The following is a 24,953-nucleotide window of genomic DNA, read 5'->3' on the forward strand; positions in this document are numbered from 1 at the left end:
AGACTAAGTGCTGATAATGGATACACACAGCCCATCATCTTAAGAGTTCGATTTCAGCTAATGTGCACTCAAACCTGCCCCCTCCTTGTGAGTTGCACCCCATATTTCATGAGTTGTAACTGCTGCTCCCACCATAGCGCTTTGAGATCTAAAGCGCTACATAGGTCTAATCGATTAACAAGTCACCAACATGCTGTGCTTTTAAAGAGAATGTGCCAAAAGTTTCCAGCCATCTCATAATGTCCTCATGAAAGCGCCAACGAAAGGACTCCCTGAATGGTGCAACGGACATGAAGCAGCCACTGCGATCAGAAATAAACACTGTGAACGTTGTCCAGTTTCACAGTAACATTTCCTTAATGTTCTTTAAGTCACAAAACAGTAATACTAAAAGCATCTCAAAATAAAGGAACACAAACATCGAGTTTGTGGAAAGAGAAAGCACATTGTAAGTCAAACGGGTGCAGCAAAGCATTAACACAACAACATGTTCTTTGATGTTTGATGTTCCTTGAACGAGAACATCAAAGGGGCCTGCAAAAGTGATCGCGGGCGAAAGTGAAAGTGATCACGGGCACTTAATGAGCATGACGAGGTTTGCCAGCCTCTGCTCCTAAGCGCGCGCAGTTATCGCTGGCGAAAGTGAAAGTGATCACAGGCACTTAATGAGCATGACGAGGTTTGCCAGCCTCTGCTCCTAAGCGCGCGCAGTTATCGCTGGCGAAAGTGAAAGTGATCGCGGGCGCTTAATGAACATGATGAGGCTTGCCAGCCTCTGCTCCTAAGCGCGCGCCCGCGCACATGCACTGTAGCTCTAGGATGGCCATGGTAGCATTTTTTTGAGCCCTCACAAAAAGTCTCGCCAGACCAGCGCATGCGCTGGGTCAGGCGAGACCTAAAAAGGGGGCTGAAACAAGAGGGAGCGCTACTGAAAATAACAGATTTTATTCTATAAACTCGTATATAGTGAATCAAGAGGAGGAATTTCAGAGCCGCTTTTTCTCTTCCACTTATCATTGTAGTTTCCTTTCCCAGGGATCCTGCCCTAACCCCTTTTGCCCCCTGAATTTGTACTAAATTTCTGATTGATGTTATAATCAGAGTCGAGGACCTAGTTGATTGAGAGCAGGAGTCTTGCAACCCTGTAAGTGTTGAGACTGAAATAAGTATTCAGTTTTTACAGCTGCAGCGTTTCCAGTCTTCATCAATGTTACTGACTCTTCAAGCTTACAAATGCTTAATTTACCACAAATTTCTCCAAAAATGAGCCTCCTGATGCTAAACAAGCAATATTTTTGGGGGCGGCCCGGGACTATTTTTGGTCCCAATCTGACCCTGCCCAGGACCTCTGGAAGCTGATCAACCAAAGCATCCAACTGCTGGCCTGCTGGCATGTGACCCTGGGACTGGGAAACCCCTCAAGGTGCCTTACCCCACTACAAGTCCCTGCATCCTGCAAGAGGCCCCCTGTGAGATGGCTGTCCTCATTATGGAACCATCCACCCTACAGATGTAAGGCCCGTGTACGACCCTTCAAGTGACCCTTCGCTTAGCGGCCTCCCACCACTGTGAGCCTCCTGCAACACGAGTAAACCTGCACTAGGGATCCGGCATCCCTGATGTGACTATTGCAAGCTGCGATGAAGCCCCGCCCATGGCCATCATTGACACCGTGTGATTCCTCTGTAAGTTCCCGCACAGAGCTCCAGAGCGCATGTGCGTGGTTAAATCCAAGATTAAATTCATGAATGATTGGAGCCCTGGCGTAACCCCCACGGCCCCTCCCCTTACTGATCATAGATGGCGGAAGAAACGTAATCACAGGACTACCGGAAGTAATATAAGTGCCATAGAAGTTCCTAAAGTTACAGAGCCTGTTTGCCTAATATGAATAAACGTGTCCTCCCGGCTTATAAAAGAAAGACCATTGCCTCAACAACCTGTTTATTATTGTGAGTGACACATGAGCTGCTTGACCTACATGCCCCCCTCCCCCCCTCCCCCCCAAGAGTGCACCTTGACCTTGTTTCCGTTGAGAGTCAAAGCCTATGAAGTGGGCCCTTTGCACTCAGAGAGCTCCCAGCAGTATCTGGTTCCTGTGTTTCTAGGAGCAGTGCCAATGCTTGTTGCAAGGATTTCCCTATCTGCCCCTGATGTGCACAGGTCCTTAGAACCGTCCTGAACCTCTGGGGCAAAGGGGGTTACTTGGTAATCCACTCGGAGGGCAATGGTACCTGTGGGCCCAGGAGAACTGTGGGAAACAACGGGCAGAAGAGGGCTACTGCCCCGGAACCAAGGACTGCCCAGACCCAGAGAGATTCCTCCGAGAAACACATTTACAATGCAAACTCTTTGGGAGGGGGGGAGGGGGGAGGCTATAAACCTTTTGCGTTTTCCTTCTTTGCTGCCTCAACTCGATGTATTAATTATTTGCAACATTTCACTCACAGCACGATCATGAGAGTTCGGAACCTGCCACATAGCGCTGAGGCTTCAAGGAGTTACAAATGTGTCCTGGGCACTAGTGCAAGCAGAGAAATGCCACTCGAGTCCAAAGTGGATAATAACAGACAGTCATAGTGGGTTCAGTGGGCCCCTCACATACCTGGGCCCCAGTGCCACTGCACCTGCTGCACTAACGATTGCGCCGCTCCTGTGAGGTGAATATGCAGGGTGCTGGGCCCACCTCGTCAGCGCTTGGGTGTGTTCACAATCAGCTTCTGTAGTGTGTGTTCACACATGTGTGTCGTGATTGTGAAAACAACAATTGATGGACAGAATGCAGAACAATGTCATACATTCACCCCAGTACAGAGATCTGGGCCTAAATCCATCGTTTTTTTGCTCACCATGCCATTCCAGTTTGAACCCAGCCATATGCAAATCAGTCTTGACCCTGTGCCTCATGGGAACAGTCCAGCCCGAACTGCCAAGCCAGGTCCTCCCTGGACTGGAAACAAGCATCCTAGGACCGGTTTCGGGGTTTCACCCCTCTTCAGCCAGGATAGCTTGATTCCAGTGGCATGGAGAGCACGGGACTCACGTCTGAGCATACCCGTCCCACTCGGGGTGACAAATTCAAAAACAACAATTGATGGACAGAATGCAGAACAATGTCATACATTCACCCCAGTACAGAGATCTGGGCCTAAATCCATCGTTTTTTTGCTCACCATGCCATTCCATTTTGGTTTTTGCTTTGTTCGCCATAAGTTGGCAGGGTATGCTCAGACGTGAGTCCCTTGCTCACTTTGCTACTGGATTCAAGCAAGCCTGGCTGAAGACGGCTGAAATGCCAGAAACCGGTCCTAGGAAGCTTGTTTCCGGTCCAGGGAAGACATGGCTAGGCAGTTCGGGCTGGACTGTTCCCATGAGGCACAGTGTCAGACTGATTTGCATATGGCCATGTCTGAACTGGGGTGGCAGAGTGGGCTAAAGAACGGGGATCGATTAAACCCAGATCAGTTGACTGGGGGTGAGTGCTTGCAATGTTCAACACTCCGTCCATCATTTCCTTTGGTTTTTGCTTTGTTCGCCATAAGTTGGCAGGGTATGCTCAGACGTGAGTCCCTTGCTCACTTTGCCACTGGATTCAAGCAAGCCTGGCTGAAGACGGCTGAAATGAAACCGGTCCTAGGAAGCTTGTTTCCGGTCCAGGGAAGACATGGCTTGGCAGTTCGGGCTGGACTGTTCCCATGAGGCACAGGGTCAGACTGATTTGCATATGGCCATGTCTGAACTGGGGTGGCAGAGTGGGCTAAAGAACGGTGAGTGATGGATTAAACCCAGATCAGTTGACTGGGGGTGAGTGCTTGCAATGTTCAACACTCCGTTCATCATTTCCTTTGGTTTTTGGTTTTTGCTTTGTTCGCCATAAGTTGGCAGGGTATGCTCAGACGTGAGTCCCTTGCTCACTTTGCACTGGATTCAAGCAAGCCTGGCTGAAGACGGCCGGTCCTAGGAAGCTTGTTTCCGGTCCAGGGAAGCTTGTTTCCGGTCCAGGGAAGACATGGCTTGGCAGTTCGGGCTGGACTGTTCCCATGAGGCACAGTGTCAGACTGATTTGCATATGGCCATGTCTGAACTGGGGTGGCAGAGTGGGCTAAAGAACGGTGATGGATTAAACCCAGATCAGTTGACTGGGGGTGAGTGCTTGCAATGTTCAACACTCCGTCTATCATTTCCCAGAAACCGGTCCTAGGAAGCTTGTTTCTGGTCCAGGGAAGACATGGCTTGGCAGTTCGGGCTGGACTGTTCCCATGAGGCACAGGGTCAGACTGATTTGCATATGGCCATGTCTGAACTGGGGTGGCAGAGTGGGCTAAAGAACGGTGATGGATTAAACCCAGATCAGTTGACTGGGGGGTGAGTGCTTGCAATGTTCAACACTCCGTCCATCATTTCCTTTGATTTTTGCTTTGTCGTGATTGTGACACTGAGCGCGGTGGTCAGTGTGTTCCTCTTTCTCTGGTTAACGGTTTCAGGTGGGGGTGCGGGCGGGGGGCCGGGCCTCATCATTGTGCAAGACCCCTGAGACACGGGAAAAGGGAGGGTGTGTGACTGCGGCGGTCTCTTCCCTGAGTCACGAGTCACTGGGTCTATAAAAACGAAGGTAATCTCTGTCTCTGCACGGCGCCAGTCAAAGAGCACAGGAGCTGAGAGGCCAAACATTGTATAGTCACCTTTCCAGCAGGTAAGAGATTCACCCTCTCTGTACGGTGTCCGAGAGAGGGCATAGAAAGGAGAGCTGTAGAGTGCTGGTCAACCCCTTCCCCCTCTCCCATGCCCCCCCCCCCCCAACTCCCAATGTTGTTTATTTGTGTTATAGACATAATTCTGTACAGCACTGAATGCAACTCCAACACCGGTTCAAGGCGAATTGGCCCCGTGCCAGGGCTGTACTCGGCTGGCACGGCATCTCTGTGGGTGTGGTGACGCGGTGCCCGCACACGCCCTGTGATTGGCAGTGAATACCGTTTTCTTCTGTGACACCGGGTGCAGCATCAACCCGTGTGTGTATCCCGCGGTCAGGCTTCCCCCAGCTGTTGGAACAGGCCCTGTTCAGCCTCTGGAACGCCCATCACAGGCCCCAAGTGACGGCAGGTAGGCTGCGTCACGGTCACGACCCTTGTTGGAAAGCAGCCGTGCCCCCTGCAGTGCGAACCCTGCCAGGCACTGGGGTCAGATGGTGGCGGTGGGGATGCTTGGGGTGCTGGGGATCGAGCGCCCCACTGTTTCAGAGCCCTTCCTGTGCATGTTGATGCTGGGGGCTACCGGGGGTAGGTGGGGGGTCGGGCCGGCCTTCTCTAACTCTGTTCTTGTCTTTCAGCCATGGGTCCCGTGAGAGCTGCCCTCCGGTTGCTGCTGGCACTGGGCTTCTTACAAACAGCAGCAGCTTCTTTCTACGGTAAGGCCTTGTCCTGCAGCCGCTGTCCCTCTTCCCTACTGGCCCCTGAGTGCTCATTCCTAAAACATGGTTTAAAACTGTGCAGAATGAAAGCGCCATTCAGGCCCCTGCTGAGGGGAAATCGGGTTCAGATAATAACCGAACTACTTATTTTTGGCTTCACTGTTTTAAATATGAGTGTAAATGAAATGAGTTTTTTAAGAATTTAGAACTGTTCTTGTCAATTTAGTGCTTCATTTTAGTTAAATGGATTGTAGAGTTTGAGTGAGAAAGGCGGTGTCGGCCCCTCTATGTTTTACCCTGTAGCCTACAAGTTATCCCCCGAGTTAGCGCTCCAGCTTTGGAGAGTGCCCTGTGAGGGGGGTGTTTACCCTGACGGGGTGAGACCGCTACCGAGGACACGCTGGGTTCTAGACTGTTGGACGCGGGTGAGATCTGTGCGGACCGAGAGCTCCTGAGGGATGGGGTCACAGAGTTTGGGGGTAAAGGCTAGGGGCAGCCGTGACTTCGGGCAGGAGTGGACTCAATGAATGTTAGTTATAATGAATATTACAGTGAGTGGAGCTGATGTCTCCTCGAGGCCGGCAGTGGCACGGTGAGACATGTCGGCTCTGGTAGTGGATGACACGGTGAGATGTGGCTGCTATGAGTGTTTACGATATACCTGCTATGAGTGCGTGAGCTATCCCTGCTATGAGTGGGTGAGGTGTGCCTGCCATGAGTGGGTGAGGTGTCTTTAATTAATGGGTGACGTCAGGGGTGCAACTAGACCCGAACTTCGGGGGGGGCGTTGGGGGTGGGAGGCTAAGACTCCCAACCAGGGCTGGCCCTAGCCATGTTCGCGCACAGTCAGTGCAACAGTATTTTTTGACGCCCCCGCCCCCGCCCCATTTCCTCCTTCTCCATGAATTCCCTTACTACCACTCGCCAACAATGCACCTCATCTCTCAATAGCCCCTTTCTGACAAACATTTCATTTTTTTTTATAGGACTACTCCTAGTTTACTCACTGTCAGTTATGTGATCTGCGTGGTACACGTTCTTTGTAGCAGGCACATTAACCCTCTGCACTGTGTGGGTGACAGGAGGGCCCGTGTGAGTGCACGTTGAACGATGCAATATTGTGAGAGTAGGGTGAGAGTAGTGACTGCAGGGTGAGGGAGGTGACCATATGAATTTGGGTGCGGATGTAAGTGCAGAGTGGGATGAATGAATGCATGGTTAGTGATGGGCTTGTTTGAGTGAGTTTGCAGAGTGATCACTGAGGAGGACAGGTGAGTGAAGTATCTCATGAGTGCAGGGTGAGTAGTGTGCTCGTGTGACTGCAGGGTGAGGTCAGTGGTCGAAGTGGGGGTAAAAAAGTAGGAGAACTGTGGGCGGAGAATCAGAGGGCGGGAATAACCCAAGGATTGGATCAGTGGGCGGAGCCAGAGGTGTGGCCAGAATGCGCAAACATCCCAATTTATTAGCATTTGTTTGGCATTTCTATGCCCAGTTTATTCAAGCAATGGATACACATGATTATTTAAGGTTATAATGAGTTATTGACATTAAAACACATCCACAAAGTGGGATATGCTTCTAATCACAGAATGTCCCAAATACGATAAAATGTGGAAGCACAAGCCATTTGTCGCCGAGCCATGGAGTTTGTCATCAGCACTTCTCCCGTTTTCCACAACAGCAGTTCAAACATGAATGGCAAAATATCCTAGTTTGCAAAATGTTTTCTATGTAATTATGTCTCTGCCATATTTGCCTCCTAATGGAAGATCTGCTGCATGATCTGATCATTTCAACTAATAAACGTTTTATAGAGCAAACGTATTAAAAGTTAATAAAAAATGTGACTTGTTTTGCTGCGGAGTGGATGGCTTATTGCAAAGGTCGACTGATCACCTTTCTCACTGTTGCATTTGTATGTTACACTGGTACTAATAAGGCAAAATCTTTCCAAAGACTGTTAGCATGTGTACACATGTCAAAATAATAAAATATCAGAAAATATACTGCATTACGATGCAGCCTTTATTTGAAAGCATAATTTAGTCAACACTGCAGCATAATTGTGTCCTCCTCCTCCTTTCCTGCATATTTGATTCCAGTGGCCCCACCGCAGGCAGCACATGTTAAAAGTGCTTGTGAATGAAGCAGAGAGACTGTGAAGTTTGCGAACTTAGTTCGGTGGGTGTGCAAATTCTGCATTGTCAATCCCTGGTGGGTTGCAGCTACTTCTTCTGAAACAAGGCCAATGGAGGTACCTATGGGTGAGGCGGACTGGCATTAAGGGCAGGGCCGGCCTTAGCACAGGTGGTGCCCTGTGCATTAATGTTTGTTATTGCCCCCCAATGACCACCTCTGCCATGGATTCCCTCACTACCACCCTTTAACAGTGCCCCTGAAGTCTCCATAACCACACTCTCTCTCAGATGTATTTAATTTGATTTACAGCACCACTCATACCAGTGTAGGGTGTCAGAGTACTTTATATCACACACATTACTCAGAGACAATCAATATGTGTGTAAATCACTGTATAGAAAATGTTACATAAGAGTAAGGACTACAAGGTGTAGGAGTCACATGATAACCATACTAGTAGGCGGTATAGTTTAATAGTGATTGGTCTGGAGAAACATAAACTCAGAATTTAAAACGTAATACCATGGTTGGGGGTTCTCTTTAATAATCAGAATTGATTTCTGACCAAAAGAACACTTTTTGCAACATTAGGATAATCAAAGACTGGGGTAAAAACATAACGCTCTAATTTATACCTTTCAGTTTGTATGCAGCTCTTAGATGAAAGTTAATAGCTCACTGTTCTATGTTAGGATTTTAACTTATAAAAAGCAAGTAACAAAAGGATCTCTCTGACAAAAGCAGTTGCCCACTGACCTATTTACATTATGTGCACTTTGTGATCTGCATGGTACATGTTCTTTGCAGCAGGCACATTACCCCTCTGAGATACCTTTCCTTGAATCAAAACTGCCACTAGACAAAATGATCTCTCTCTAGGAAGAACATTAAACACCAGAGTCATCATGACATTTTTATTGTTGCCAAAAATAGCTGGAGGCCAGGAAGGAGGCAGCAAGCGCTTTTAAAACCTTAATATACTTGCAAACATAATGCCTCCACCCAAAGTCAGCACCCAGTGCAGTCACACCGGTTGCACTGCCCTAGAGCTGGCCCTTCTCAAGGTTCCTGTGACCACAGAGACAGAGTCACTGTTGTTCTAGGCTGTGCTGCTTCATAGGCCTGCCCGCAAGACTGGACGTGAACTTCAGTATGGATTGTGGTGGACAAACCTTGGAGGTTAACCCACACTTGCCACTGCTAGGGTCCACCTGCTGGTGCTAAGACACCAGGGCTTCTAAGGTCTTGCGAACCCTTCTAAGGTTTAGCATGGGATTGTGCTCTCTCAGGAGAGTTGTCTGGTGGACTGGTTATTAAGGCTGAACCTGGTTCCCCCGTTCCAAATTCAGCAGCTCTGGCCATAGTGCCACATCCTCTCACCCCACTGAACACCATACTGCCCCACTGAGAAAAACTCACTCTCGCTTCAACTACAACCTAATTGCTGCCAGTTATAAACACCTGGATGTAGCTCAATTTAAATGACGCACTAGACAAGAGCAATATGCGGTCTACAAAAAACAAATTAACAACATCCTGGAAAAAGCAAACACTCATCGGGAATGCAAAATTTAGCAAACCATGTGAAATGTAAGCAGGAACAACATGGTACCTTAACGCTTTTACACTCACCATTCAGAAATCAGTGAGTGCTTTTGCCTGAAAAGTTAAGAACATGACTACAGGGCCCTGAATAGACCCATTTCAATGTCCATTGCTTATATCCTTACAAAACGTAAGCAGTATGGTAAAAAGACCACATCCCTGGACGCAGAGCCGCAGTACACATTTTGTTTTCCAATCCACACTTTGCAGTACCTTCAGGATTGGTGCACTAGTTGCAAGCCCAGGGAAAACAAACACAAGAAAACAAAAATAGCGCTTCACTGGCAAACTCTGTAAAAGTGGCGCTAATGTGTTTGGGTGTGAATAAAATCAATTTGGCCAGTTTGCTACCGCTCTGTCTTACTTTATTTAGTTATTTTTCATATTTTTAATCTTTTATTCCAGAGGCTGCACTTTGGAATTAAAATACGACATTTCCAGCAAAAAAGTTTTTCTTTTTTGGATCCATTTCACAGGGGAGCAAATAATCTTGAAGCAGGGCTGGCTTTAGAGCTGGCAGCGCCGGGTGCGACAATCATTTTTGGCGCCCCCACACAGCATGAGCACCTCTTCAGAATCTCTCCCTACCACCGGGTAAAAGTGCTTCTCATCTCACCAATCATATGTTATTGTTAAACACAGCACCCCCTTGAGGTTGGTGCCCCCTCCACAGGTCAGCGCCCAGTGCAGCCGCACCAGTCGCACTGCCCTAAAGCCGGCCCTGTCTTGAAGTCACGGTTTTCAGTAAGAGAAGAACTGCTAGACAGAAAGAGAGGGAAGAAGGAAAGAGTGGGGGGGGGGGGGTGGTGAAGCGGCAGAGCAGAAGTAGACACTGTATTTTTCTTCTCTGGGCAAGAAGGAAAAGACAGAGAGTCCTGTTACTTCTCTGCCGCCCGTCCTCGAATGCCAGGATTGCCGAGCTTTATAGGCGATGGTGATTTCTTGCGTCCTGGGACTCATTTTCAAAATAAAAAAGTAGGGGAACAGAATCCTTGGAATTGAAGAAGTAGGGGCACGCCGTGCCCTGCTGATCCCGCCCTCTTCGACCACTGGGTGATGTACAGGGTGAACAGCGCATGTGCGCTGTGAGTGCAGAGTGAGCGGTGTGCTCATGTTACCGCAAGGTAAGTGGAGAGGGTAAGTGGAGAGAGAACGATGCGAGTTCATGGCCAGTGGCATTAGTGCTGTGTGGTCATTGTGAGTGCATTGTGATCGCTGTGAGTGCAGGGTGAATGTGAAGGTGAAGGGCGAGAATGAGGAGTAAGTTGTCTGAATGCAGGCTGCATTCTCAGATGCATGAACTAACTGAGCATGATATTGAGGGCTGGCGTATGGTTTCAGATATAAGTTAAACTATTGCTATTATTGCATTATTCAGGTACAGGGCAGGACTGGCCGTAGCAGGCACTGGGCGATTTCTCAATGGGCTGGAATGGTGGGGGCCGTTTTTGGACCGGTGGGGGCCATTTTTGGAAAAGGGTGTAGGTTTTGCAGCAGTGCTGCAATATCGGCCCCCTGTGCCAAAAGCTGGTGAGCTGTGCCTATAAGTGGGTGGGATATGCCTGCTATGAGTGGGTGAGATGTGCCTGAAATGAGTGAGTGAGGTGTCTGTTATGAATGGTTGACGTATGGCTGTTATAAGTCAGTGAGATGTGTCTGCTATGCTGTGGGTGGGTGAGATGTAGCTGCTATGAGTGGGTGAGATATGCCTTCTATGAGTGGGTGAGCTGTGCATGCTATGAGAGGGTGGGATATGCCTGCTATGAGTTGGTGAGATGTGCCTGCTATGAGTGGGTGTGATGTGACTACCATGACTTTGTGAGGTGTCTGTTAAGAATAGGTGACATATGGCTGCTATAAGTGGGTGAGATGTGTCTGCTATGCTGTGGGTGGGTGAGAAGTGCCTGCCATGAGTGAGTGAGGTGCCTGTTATGAATGAGTGACATATGGCTGCTATGAGTGGATGAGATGTGTCTGCTATGCTGAGGGTGGGTGAGATATGCCTGCTATGAGTAGGTGAGCTGTACCGGCTATGAGTGGGTGGGATATGCCTGCTATGAGTGGGTTAGATGTACCTGCTATGAGTGGGTGAGATTTGACTGCCTTGACGGCATGAGGTGTCTGTTATGAATGGGTGACATATTGCTGCTATGAGTGGGTCAGATGTGTCTGCTATGCTGTGGGTGGGTGAGATGTAGCTGCTATGAGTGGGTGAGATATGCCTGCTATGAGTCGGTGAGCTGTGCCTATGAGTGGGTGGGATATGCCTGCTTTGAGTGGGTGAGATGTGCCTGCTACGAGTGAGTGAGGTACCTGTTATGAATGGGTAACGTATGGCTACTATGAGTTGGTGAGATGTGTCTGCTATGCTGTGGGTGAGATATGCCTGCTATGAGTGGTTGGGAGATGCCTGCTATGAGGTGATGTATAACACACGAAACACAGGGGGTCTAACAGCCAAATTTGATAGGCTACACTGTCGATACTGAGTCAACAAGATCTCAAAATATCTTTATCGCACACACATAACGTATTAATAAAGATAAAGAAGGAAAAAAGGCTAACACTACATGCATAGAGGAGACCGGTACATTATCGATTATTCGTAAAATGGCTGATTAATTCACAACAGATTGTAAAGGGTTTCCATCAAATTAGACTCAATGATCAGTCCTATCATTTGGCCAAACCCATGTGCAAATGAGGCTGGTCCCCTGATCAGTGGGACACTCAGCTCCGCACCTTATTGTTGTATCGGGATTTGGTCCACCAAATACACAAACCGTCCATGATGACTGATCTTTTGATGGTAAAGTAAGAAGAAATAGTGCAACGAACAAGAAAGTGATTTAAAATAGGATGGAATGTCCTCCTTCTAAATACTTTATTCTACGGACTGGACACGCCTCCTAATTAAAAAATAGAACAGTGCAAAAGAAGACAGTGACAATTATCTGTCTACATAAGATATTTTGAGATCTTGTTGACTCTGTATCGACAGTGTAGCCTCTCAAATTTGGCTGTTAGACCCCCTGTGTTTCGTGTGTTATACATTCAGTTGGTGTTGGGGATAAAATCAGGTGTGGGTCTTTAAAATATATATCCCTTGGACCCTATTTTAAATGGTTTTGTTTAATCTGCTATGAGGTGATGAATGTGCCTGCTATGAGTGGGTGAGATGTGACTGCCATGACTTTGTGAGGTGTCTGTTATGAATGGGTTACATATGGCTGCTATGAGTGGGTGAGATTTGTCTGCTATGCTGTGGGTGAGTGAGAAGTACCTTCCATGAGTTAGTGAGGTGTCTGTTATGAATGGGTGACATATGGCTGCTATGAGTGGGTAAAACGTGTCTGCTGTGGGTGGGTGAGATGTGGCTGCTATGAGTGGGTGAGATATGCCTGCTATGAGTGGGTGAGCTGTGCCTGCTATGAGTGTGTGGAATATGCCTGCTATGAGTGGGTGAGATGTGCCTGCTATGAGTGGGTGAGTTGTGACTGCCATGAGTGAGTGAAGTGTCTGTTACGAATGGGTGACATATGGCTGCTATGAGTGGATGAGATGTGCCTGCTATGCTGTGTGTAGGTGAGATGTGGCTGCTATGAGTGGGTGAGATATGCCTGCACTGAGTGAGTGAGTTGTGCCTGCTATGAGTGGATGGGAAATGTCTGCTATGAGTGGGTGAGACATGTCTGCTATGCTGTGGGTGGATGAGATGTGGCTGCTATGTGTTGGTGAGGTGTCTGTTTTGAATGGGTGACATATGGATGCTATGAGTGGGTGAGGTTTGCTGCTATGCTGTGGGTGGATGAGATGTGGTTGGTGAGATATGCCTGCTATGAGTATGTGAGATATTATTATTATTATTAACGAGCTTATAAAGTGCATGGTTACACTAAGAACAGTGTGTCCCCGTGCTACGATGAGGCAGCAAGAGCAGGTTACTGAGATCTATCCAGGAGGGAACAGGAGAGTCTTCAGTTTCTTTCTAAAAATGCCTTCACAGGGCTCCAATCGAAGGCATACTGGAAGTTTATTCCAGAGTTGGGCCGCCAAAAATCGAAAAGAGCGGCCCTCCATCCTGGCTTTCTTAACCTTAGGGATACAAACCAAACCCAACCCCTCAGACCTAAGGCGGCGGGTGGGAGTGTAGGGGGTGAGGAGGCTCCGCAAATAGTCCGGAGAGGTCCCATGCATAATGCGGTGGCACACACATAGTGCCTTAAAACGTACTCGTTCCCAGACTGGGAGCCAGTGTAAGGAGGTAAGAGCCGGTTTAGAGGGTGCTCTCCTTGGACGCATCAGGACTAATCGGGCTGCTGCGTTCTGCACGCATTGGAGTCTGCATACACTTCTCTGTAGCACCCAAATAGAGGACATTCCCATAATCAAGACGGGAAGTCACGAGTGCATGAACCAAGGTCTTCCTGACAGCAGCAGGCAATATGTCCAAAGTCTTCCTAAGTCCCTTTAGAAGTCCGAAACAGGCGCCCGCAACCCGTCTGGTATGATAATCAAACGAGAGGTGGGAATCCATCCAGACCCCTAGGTTTTTTGCCTGGGCACAGGGAACCGGAGTAGCGCCCAGATTCTGCGGACACCAAGCAGACGACCAGACAGAAGGAGCTTTTCCCACCACCAGTACCTCAGTCATACCGCCGTTAAGTTTTAAACAGTTTGTGTCCATCCAGGCTGCAAGTTCTTGGAGGCATGCCACCAAGTTGGGAGCCGCCGATTGTTGATCCTGAGTCAGGGACACAACCAACTGGGTGTCATCGGCGTAGGATACCACTCCAATCCCAAAGCCTTCAGCAATCTCAGCTAAGGGAGCCACATAGAGATTGAAAAGGGTGGGGCTCAGAATTGAGCCCTGAGGGACCCCCTGCTGCAGTTCCATCACCTTAGAGTAGAACTTACCCTGCCTCACCTGGAAGCTACGATTATCCAAGAAAGAGGTGAGCCAGCCTAAGGCCCTCCCAGACACACCTCCCTTCTTCAGACGGTCAACCAATATCGTGGGCCATCGTATCAAAGGCCGCACTGAGATCAAGTAGAATCAGGGCCGCAGTTTGACCCGCGTCCACGAACTGCCGAATGGTCTCAGTGGCCAGAAGAAGGGCTGACTCCGTCGAATGACATTCACGGAAGCCCGATTGAGTGGGGTGTAGGAGATGGTATTTCCCAAAATGAGCCGTAAGCTGCTGGTTGACCACTTTCTCTGCGATCTTGGCAAAATAAGGGAGAAGAGAGATGGGCCGCAGGTTATCTAAGCGTTCAATGCCTAAGTGCGGTTTTTTTGGGAGAGGGAGTACAACTGCCTCCTTCCAACAGCTAGGGACTGTGCTGGTCCTAAATGAGACCTCCAGGAGATGTCTGATGAAGGGTTCCAGAGCTTCTAAGCCCCCTTCAAGTCTTCTCGGGGAGGCCTGATCTTTGGGAGACCCTGACTTTATACTCCGACAGATATTAATCAAAATTTCAGGGGAGGGAGTGAAAAAGTTCTCAAGCCTCTCCTCCTCAGCTACAGTTACATGGCGTGAACTAGCCCAGGTGTCTTGGTCAGCAAGGACCACATCAGGGAAAGAGGAGTAAATCGTCAGCACCTTCTCAGAGAAGAAGTCCGTTATTTGGTTACAGCGTTCAGCTGAGCCTTCAGCAGGCGCTGCTATAGAGTCCAGAGAAGAGATCTCTTTATAGACCCTAAATAATTCTCTCGTCGAGTTTTCCGCAGACCCAATTCTTTCTAGGTAAGGTTCAGCCTTGGTTTTCCTAATAAGCCTATGATAGGCCTTCAGCGATGCTTTATACCCGTTCCTCCCTTGCGCAGAGAAGTCCTTCCTCCATTGCCTTTCAGCTCGCTTACAATCTGCCTTAGCCATTCTCAGCATATTATTGAACCATGGGGCAGATTTTTTGGTTCTGGTTAGTGTTTTCCACGACCAGGGGGCAGTACTATTAAGAGCTTCTCCTGTGTGTGGGTGAGGTGTCTGTTATGAATGGGTGACATATGGATGCTATGAGTGGGTGAGGTTTGCTGCTATGCTGTGGGTGGATGAGATGTGGTTGGTGAGATATGCCTGCTATGAGTATGTGAGATATGCCTGCTGTGCGTGGGTGAGCTGTGCCTGCTATGAGTGGGTCAAATGTGATTGCTATGAGTAGATGAGATATGCTTGTTATGAGTGGGTGAGCTGTGCCTGCTATAAGTGGGTGAGATATGCCTGCTATGAATGGGTGAGAAGTAGCTGCTATGAGTGAGTGAGATATGCCTGCTACGAGTGGGTGAGATATGCCTGCTCACATTGTTTGAGTCATTTAATACTAAAGAGATTGTGCAGAGGCAGGCGGGAAGGTCTCTTACACATAGCAACGCACATTCAAAGGTACTGCACAGGTTAACGCAAAGTCGACTGTATTGCACACATTTGTGCAGTGAATGAGGTATTGCACAGTCAGAGGTATTGAATAGCAATTCAAGCTTGTAGGCAGTGTACACCAGGACTTGTTGCACACTGCAGTGTACTTATCCATTAAGTGAGGAAGAGAAAGCTATCATGTTATCTCACCGGTGCACAATTGGTGCCTCGATGTAGCTTTAACTTATGGTAAGAGGTATTGCCAAACACAACACACAATACAGAACACAACATAAAACATACATAGACAGGGGCTTTTGAACAGCCAATTTCATCCATTGGCTGATGTGGTTCAGTGGACTCTGGGCATTAGATCACAGGATTGCCCATCAGTGTTGACATCCGTCATTGGCACTTCACGGATGTTGGCATCATTCAAGGTAGACACACACACACAGTCATTGACCCCTGCACTCTATCTGCTCAGTCTCATCCACTGCTTATCCATTCTTCCCAGGTGCTCCTATCTCGCTCCCACTTTTTTAACTGCACCATTCTTAAAGCCTGTCAGCCATGTTGCAAAAGTGAAGTAAAGCTGAGGGCAGCGCCGCCTCTAAATCGGATTGGCTGGGACAGCACCCTGAGCAGAAAGATAATTTGGTATTTGTTGTGGGGGCGGGGGATGTTGCGGTGTGACGGAAGTGTGGTAGGAAGATGGGAAGAGGGTGTAATGTTTCTCAGTGCGGGCTGACGGTCCAGTTCACCACTGCACTGAGCGCACGTTTAGACGTTGGCGCATGATGTACTGCGCATGTATAAATAAAGAGGCGGGGCCTGGCGGCGTCAGTCCGGACCGCGCTGGTGAACTAAGCACTTTGTGTATTGCGTATTATTCACGCCCGCTGCACGCACATGGTCCCCGCATGCTAGGCCATTACACTAGCGACGGGGCGGTGACGGACACATGCTACCTCACAGCACAGAGTTTCGCTGCACAGCCTGCCACGGAGGTACTGCTGGTTCTGCCACCAGGGAGGGTTCTGCTACCCCGCCTCCACGCCCTTTCTGGCTCCTGCTCTAAGGTTTCCACTGCCCTGCCTTCACACCACTGGTGCCTGCTCAGCCCAGGGCTCGCCCTACAGGGTATCCACTGCCGGTGCTGCCATACTGCAACTGGGGGGACAGGTTTTTGTGGATCCAGGCCTCCTCTACCCTCGGTCAGGCGGCTGCCATTTCTGCCAAGGTGAGGCAGTGCACGTGCCACGAGGTGTGACCCCGATGACATCCTGATGGCGGCGATTCCCATGATCGAGCCGTTTGTGGTGGATGGCGCTCCCTCGTCGCTCGCCCTGAAGTGGAGAGACTGGACGGAACACCTTCAGTTCTACTTTGAGGGGGTGGGCATCGCCCGTGAATGGCGCAGAGCACTACTCCTACAACTAGGAGGAAAGGACATTCATCGCATCTATAAGACTCTAGTGAAGGCCACGCACAAGACGTACATGACGTTGCTGAATGCCCTGATTGCGCACTTCAAGCCTATGGCTAACAGGGACTATGAGAGATTCATTTTACGCCAGGCTAAACAAGAGGCAGAGGAGGCGCTAGACACGTTCCATGGTCACCTGAAGGAGCTAGCCAGCACGTGCGGATTCCAAGATGAACAGGAAGAAATCAGGGCCCAGATCATACAGGGCTGCTACTCCTCGAAGCTAAGAGAGACCATCCTCCAGGAGTCTGGCAAATCATTGGCTGACATTCTCACATTAGGACGGTCCAAGGAGTTATCGAAAGCCAGGGCATCGCACATGGAAGCGGCGCTCCACCGCCCCATAAAGGTTGAACAAGCGAATGTTGTGAAGGCCAAACCCAGCAGGCCCCCATGCAAACGCCCACAGGGCAAGGGAAGAGAATGCGGGTACTGCGGAGGCACACCCCACCACATGCAGGACTGCCCAGCAAAAGGGGAAAGGTGTATAGCCTGTGGCAGGATAAACCACTTTGCAGCCGTGTGCAGGTTCTCGAAGCAACCGAAGGAAACTGCACAAGCAGTAGGCGAATCGCTCGATAGTGAAGACATGGACGACAATACAGGAGACTATCCCGTCCACTACGTGTTTGCTGTGGACCAACCGCCATGGAAAAAGCGTAGACTTCCGAAATGCCATATTTGGATTCACGACCAGGAGGTGCGAGCCACCATAGACACTGGTGCTTCAATTGAGCTGATGGCCGCCAATGTGTACAGGAATCTCAGTGCACGCCCACAGCTACGAGAGGCCAAGATCCGCGTGTTTGCGTATGGGCAGAAGATGCCCATCCCGCTCCTGGGGTGTTTCAAAACCAATCTTCATCATCAGAACCTGAGCATCCCCACCACAGTGTACGTGACAGAAGAAAGGAGCGGCATGCTAGTTAGTGGCTATGCAGCAGAAGAGCTGCGGCTAATTTCCTTTGCCCTCGCAGTCCAGGAAGAAGAATTGACGGCCATAATGGAAGAGTTTGTTGAGGTATTCCAAGGAATAGGATGCTTAAAAGGAAAAGAAGTCTCCCTCCACATCGACCAATCAGTCCAACCGGTGGCGCTGAGACACCGGCGCATAGCGTTCCACCTAAGGCAGAAAATCGAAGAAGAGCTGGAAGCGCTTGAACGGCAAGAAATCATAAAGGTCACTGGACCCACCGCGTGGGTATCACCAATCGTAGTGTCCAGAAAGCCGAATCAGCCATGCCAAGTACGCATCTGTGTGGACATGCGCCTTCCAAACTCGGCAATTAAGAGGGAACGCCACATCACCCCCACTATAGATGACATCCTCAGTGTGCTAAATGGTGCCGTCTGGTTTTCGAAAATGGACTTACACTCAGGCTACCACCAATTGCCTCTGCATCCTGATTCCAGGTACATCACTCCCTTCTTCACCCATGTAGGCCTGAGAAGATACAAGAAGCTAAACTTTGGGATCTCGAGCGCGGCGGAGGTGTTTCAGAACACCATCAGAGAAGTCCTGAGTGGGCTCCCAGGAGGCCTCAATGTCAGCGACGACCTGCTAGTCTATGCCACGTCCCTGGAAAATCACCATAAAAGGCTCTGCGATGTGTTTCAAAGGAAGCCGAGAGGCCGGCCTCACACTGCACAGGGAGAAGTGCCAGTTCATGCAAAAGAAAATCCGTTTTTTCGGATACACGTTCTCAGACAGTGGGGTGGCCCCAGATCCAGAGAAAGTCCATGATATTCAAGATGCCCCAGCACCCTCCAGTGTTTCTGAAATGTGGAGTTTCTTGGGAATGGTTAACTTCTGTATACGTTTCATTCCAGACCTGACCAATGTCACAAAGCCACTCCGAGAACTGACGAAGACTGCCACTCCGTGGCAGTGGGGGTTGACCAAGAACAAGCCTTCAATGACACCAAAGCAGCCCACTCGGCAGACACCACGCTGTCATACTTCGACTCAGCCCAGGCCACCAACATCGCTGTTGATGCCAGCCCCTACGGCCTAGGTGCAGTACTCACTCAGAAGCAACGAAATGAGGAATGGGCCCCTCTTGCCTATGCAAGCCGTTCCCTGACTGAAACTGAGCAGCGCTATTCGCAGATCGAAAGGGAGGCTATCGCCATCCACTGAGCCTGTCGGCACTTCCATTTCTACGAATACGGCCACCCGTTTACAGTTTCCACAGACCACTAGCCTCTCATTCCCTTCTTTCAAGGTTCCGCCTCAAAGCCTCCTCCAAGGGTAGAAAAATGGATACTCCAACTGCAAGGATATGATTACCGAGTAGACTACAAACCTGGTTCGTCCAGCCCAGCTGACTATCTATCGAGACACCCGAGGGCAGCGACCAAAGCAGAGGAGGAAGAAGCAGAAGAAACCGAAGAATATGTCCGCTTTGTGGTCGAACAGTCCCGGCCAATGACAATCGAAACTCTAGTTGAAGCCACAAAAAATGATGAGTGTCTGCAGCTAGCCATCACGGCAGTTCGAGGGAATGACTGGCGACCCATCCAGACCAGCATGGCCAGGCAAACAATCCCAGCGAAGGACACATTAGAGTCGTTGATGACAGTCAAAGAAGAGCTGTCCACCGACAGCAGCGGATGCCTTCTGAGAGTTCCTCGACTAGTCATTCCGTCAAGCCTGACGCAGCAGGCAGTGGATCTAGCACATCGAGGGCACCAAGGCGTGGTAAAAACAAAGAGTAGGCTGAGGGCCAAAGTGTGATTCCCGGGAATGGACACGATGGTTGAACAGACCGTCAGAACTTGCCAATGGTGTCAAGTCTTAGGCCAGCTGGAGCGACCCACTCCTGTCATCACAGAAGCAAATCCACAACAACCATGGGAGTGCCTCAGCATGGATTTTGGACACTTGCCCGATGGCGCTACGCTCTGGTCGTCCTCGACGATTATGCAAAATACCCTGAGATAGAAATCGTAGGAAGCCAGACTGCAGGGGAGGTGATCTCCAAAGTGGAAAAAATCATCGCCACACATGGGATCTTTGATGTGGCAAAAACAGATAATGGGCCACCATTTCAAGGACAGGAGTTCGCTGACTATCTGCCATCCTGGGGCATCCACCATCGGAAAATAACACAGCGCTGGCCTCAAGCAAATGGGGAAGTTGAGCGGTTCATGCGCACACTCAACAAGGTCATCCGCATCGTTAATGCCAAAGAAGCGCCCCTAGAACGAGCCATATACAGCTTCCCTGAGGGAATACCGTCTGACGCCTCATCTCATGAGAGAGAGAGCGCCAGGGCTTGCAAGCATGGACCGCGTAGTTCGAGACACTATTCCCCATCATCCGACCTGGGTCCCTTCCCCCGTTGACGGAGCTTGAGTTCTAGCAAAAAGAACCAATACCAACGTCCGGTCCAGCATCAACAGAGAATCAAAAGCATCCGGCATCCGTGAAGGAGACAAGGTATATGTCATGAACAGACATCCGGGGAGCAAATTCCGCCTCCCATTTGAGCAATGTCTGTGGACAGTAACTCGCCGGAGAGGCACGATGATCACAGTCCGGAAAGATGGGGGAGAGCTTACACAGAATATCTCCTTTTTCAAGAAAGTATGTGCCGGGACATCTACACTCCCAGTCCGAAGAAGTGAGGAGGCAAAACCAAGTCAGAGAGCAGCGGAGGTTGGTGACACCGATCTGAGGACGATCCCCCTGGCTATCCCGAGCGTGCCAGGCCACGAATCGCCATCTCCACAAAGAGGCCCTGAAGGAGAACTATCCAGCTCCCCACCGGCATCTCTGGGCAGCTGTGCCCTGAGAGAAGGAGTTCCGTCTCCGGTCCCATCCAGAGAAGAGCGGTCCTAGTATAATTTGCAGGGAAATCCTGCCCCCTCCTCCCGCCTGGCTGGATTCTTTGTGTGAGAGTCCAAAATCATGTGAGAGGCATGTGACCGAGAACTGAGTCAGTTGATCGAGTGGGACTCATCCTGGACTGGTAACAGACTATTTTGCTTTTATATTTTGTGTATAATTAAGGTTAAGAGGACTGTAATGTTTCTCAGTGCGGGATGACGGTCCAGCTCACTTCCGCACTGAGAGCACGTTTAGACGCTGGCGCATGATATAATGCGCAGGTATAAATAAAGAGTCGGGGCCCGGCGGCATCAGTCGGGACCGCACTGGTGAACTAAGCACATTGTGTATCGCGCATTATTCACGACCGCAGCACGCACATGGTCCCTGCATGCTAGGCCATTACAGAGGGAAGTGAAATGATGGGGTGCTAACAATTACATTTAGGTACATTAGGGGGTGATTACAAAGTCTTGAATGGGACTCGACTGAGATCAAGCGGAATGGACGCGCTGCTTGAAGTGTCATCAAAAGTAAAGAAATACCAACGAAAATGTTAGTATGAATTAAGTATTTATTTCTAAATATAAGACCCGCATACAGCTGATAAGAAGTCGGGACCGGCAGGACCCCGTCCGCAAGCCGAATGCCGTGCCTCTAAGTGACGTAGGTTAAATAACAATAGAACATTCTAAATGACGTGGAGGGAAGACAACCAATGGGAACAGAGTAAAGCCCCCCAATGCGCGAGGAAGAAAAACATGTTAAGATACACAACATCTCCCTTTCTCACACAAACAAACCTTAATACATTATAAAGTCTCTAAACCTGTTTGGAACACGTGTTAATCTTCCAGAACCGGTACAAGACCCTTCACAGATATTAGAAGCAAACAAATCGTTGTTATCACTAACAGTTCCCTCTGTAGCTACTACCCTCGGTACTTGCATCTCTTGATCAGTTGATGCCCCCAGAGTTTCACTGTTATGTAGCATTTCTTTTTCAATAACAACATGCGTAGGTATCCCTGATGTTTCCTTTGGAATAGAGCATTCCCTAGTTGGTTCATTTATGTCTGATTGGGGATTGGTGGAAACACCTCCATTTTTATTTAGACTCAAGTCAAACCAACAATTACTCTGATCGGAATCTACACTCTCATTAAGTGGACATGTCATGAGATCTTTCTGCCCACCTTTGAGCTTGATGACATCACTTTTGTTTCTCCACCCCAATTTATGGAGTTGAACAGAACCGCTCGAGACATCCATCACTTCACTAGGTTCGTAGTATTTGGACTCTCCTTTATGCCTGACAAAAGGTTTTTTGACAATTACCCAATCACCTTTGCAGATATCTTTAACAATGGCTCTATGAATCTTGTCATGGTATTCTTTTGACTTAATTTGTTGCTTTACAATCTTATCTCTCACTTTAAGGTTAGAGTCATCCAACTTTGTTCCTTCCTGAATTCGTTCTTGAAGGATAGAAAACTTTGGAGTAATAGCAGTGTTACATTGCCGTCCTCTCATGAGGAAAAAGGGCGTATACCCTGTTACACTGTTAATTGTGTTGTTGTACATATCAACTCTTTCGCGAGTGAATTCAACTACTGGAAAACCTGCAGAAAGTGCCATCTGAATACCATCTTTAAGAAAACGATTAACTCTTTCCACTTGTCCATTGGATTTAGGCGAATAACATGGAGTCTTTTCTTGACGTATTCCACTTCTCTTTAAAAATGTGATCATTAATTCAGAGGTAAGCTGTTTTCCATTGTCCGAAACCAAGACCTGCGGGAAACCTTCCAAAGAAAAACATGACTCCAAGAATTCTATTACACATTTGGAGTCTATAGTTGATACAAATTTGACATATATCCATTTACTATAATAATCACATAATACAACTACAAATCTTGAATTATGTTCCAACAAACTGAAAGGACCTGCAAAATCAATAGCAAGTTTGATCCACGATGAATTAGGAATATCAACTAACTGCATTTCTTGCACTCTAGGCTTCCAATGTTTATCTGACTTCAAACATATGGAACATTTATCCACAAATTCATTTACATCAGAGTCCAATCCAGGCCACCAATAATATTGTTTCAATATTTTTTTTGTCATGGTTGACCCCAAATGGGAATTATGAGCTAACTCAACTAGATGTTTTCTTAGTTTTGTAGGTGGAATCAACAAATCCCCCCGTAAAACAAAACCCTTCTCAATGCTCAATTCTTCCGCAACTTGCACATACGTTTTTAATGCGGCATGTACATTTCTGATAAGCGGCCACTTGCTCAATATATACGCTTTTACCTTGTTTAACACTGGATCTTCCTCCATGAGGCTCAACCATTCAGATTCTTTACACACCTGTTCTGATTGGTTAAAACCATGCACATACGACACTACACATTCAGTGTCTTCTTCTACTTTGGGTTCTTCGTTGTTCAATGGGAGACGTGAAAGGAAGTCAGCACTTACGTTTTTCTTACCTGCTATGTGTTTAATAGTGAAATTGTATTCCTGAAGTTTTGATAACAATCTTACTAACCTTGCAGACACTTTGCCATTTCCCCTGCCACAACCGTCCATTAAGAAAGTCAAAGGTTTGTGATCTGTGATCAACTCAAAACGTTTACCCCATAAGTACATCTTGAGTTTATCAACAGCCCAAACACAAGCAAGGGCTTCCCTCTCTATAGTGCTGTAGTTACACTCTGCATCCAATAAACGTCTAGAAATGAATGCGATGGTATGCACATTACCTGCTACTTTTTGAGTATAAACAGCACCTATGCCAATCGAACTTGCATCTACTGTGATGATATTGGTACCATCAGGATCATAGGGTTTCAAAGTTGGGGCTCTAACAATTGCTTTTTTGATCTCTGTAAAAGCAAAATCTTGATTCTCAGACCAAACATATTTTTCTCCTTTGCGAAGCAAAACGCGTAAAGGCTCAACTATTTCTGAGTAGTTTTCAACAAAACGTGAATAATATTCACTGAGCCCCAAAAAGGATTTAAGGGTATCTTTATCAGTAGGTTTAGGGGCATCAGATATGGCTCTAACTAAATTGAGTTTAGGTTTGATACCATTTCCACTCAATATATGGCCCAAGTATTCAATTTCAGTTTGGAGGATCTTACATTTGTCTTTAGCAACTGTCATACCTCTCTCGTTTAATTTGTTAAGGACAATATCTAAAATTTCATTGTGTTCTTCGATTGTATTAGCATGAATGAGTATGTCGTCCTGAAACTTCTGAACACCCATAACTCCTTTAAATATACATTCCATCAATTTTTGAAACACGCTGGCTGATGAAGCCAACCCGAAAGGAAGTCTTACAAATCTATAAGCACCCAACGGAGTAATGAATGTAGTTAGATCTTTAGATTCATCAGACAGTTGTACTTGGTGATATGCTGATTTGAGATCTATCAACGAAAAATATTTTGAACCCTTCGTGGCCGCAAGAATCTCCTGGATTTTGGGTAAAGGAAAACAATCCACTAAAATATTTTTGTTTAATGATCTCAAATCAGCACATAAACGAACTTCACCATTCTTTTTTTTAATCAAAACTATGGCAGAAACCCATTCTGCTGAATTGGTTTGTTCAATAACCCCTTCATCAACTAACTTGTTGAGAAGTTTTTGTAAATCAGCTTTTACAGACAAAGGAATTGGTCTTACCTTATGCTTAACTGGTATAGCATTTTTCTTCAACTTTATGGTATGTTCAAACCCTTTGACACAACCAATTCGGTCTTCAACAAGAGCCTCATATTTACTTAGAATTGATTCAACTTTGTCTAAAGACGACGAAGAATCAGAAAAAGAGACTGCATGAACAAAATTTTCATCCAACACAATAGGATCATCGGCACCAGGTTTGAGAAAAATCCCCAGTCGCGCCAAATCTTTCCACCCTACTATGTCTCTGCCACGCTCTGCGACATATACTTTAGTAGAAATGGTTCTTCCTTTAATATTCAAGTTATCTTGAAAATAACCCAACATATTTATGTCAAAATCCCCAAATGCTTTGGGATTGACATCTGAAGCTAGTAAATCAGTATTTGGCCAAAACTTTTCGTACTTAAT

At 47.9% G+C, this 24,953-nt stretch overlaps 1 protein-coding gene across 1 annotated transcript in view; it reads left to right on the forward strand.

The window, feature by feature from the left end:
- Positions 1-4,590: 4,590 nt before the first annotated feature.
- LOC146859090 (myeloperoxidase-like) overlaps positions 4,591-24,953 on the forward strand; it is a 111,506-nt gene continuing 91,143 nt past the window's right edge. The window contains exons 1-2 of the mRNA XM_085649742.1: positions 4,591-4,693; positions 5,330-5,407. Of these exons, the coding sequence (XP_085505868.1) occupies positions 5,332-5,407 (76 nt within the window). The 5' untranslated portion in view covers positions 4,591-4,693; positions 5,330-5,331. The remainder of the gene's footprint in view (positions 4,694-5,329; positions 5,408-24,953) is intronic.

This window comes from Triturus cristatus, chromosome 3_2, assembly GCF_964204655.1.
Source record: "Triturus cristatus chromosome 3_2, aTriCri1.1, whole genome shotgun sequence".
NCBI classification, from domain to species: Eukaryota; Metazoa; Chordata; class Amphibia; order Caudata; family Salamandridae; genus Triturus; species Triturus cristatus.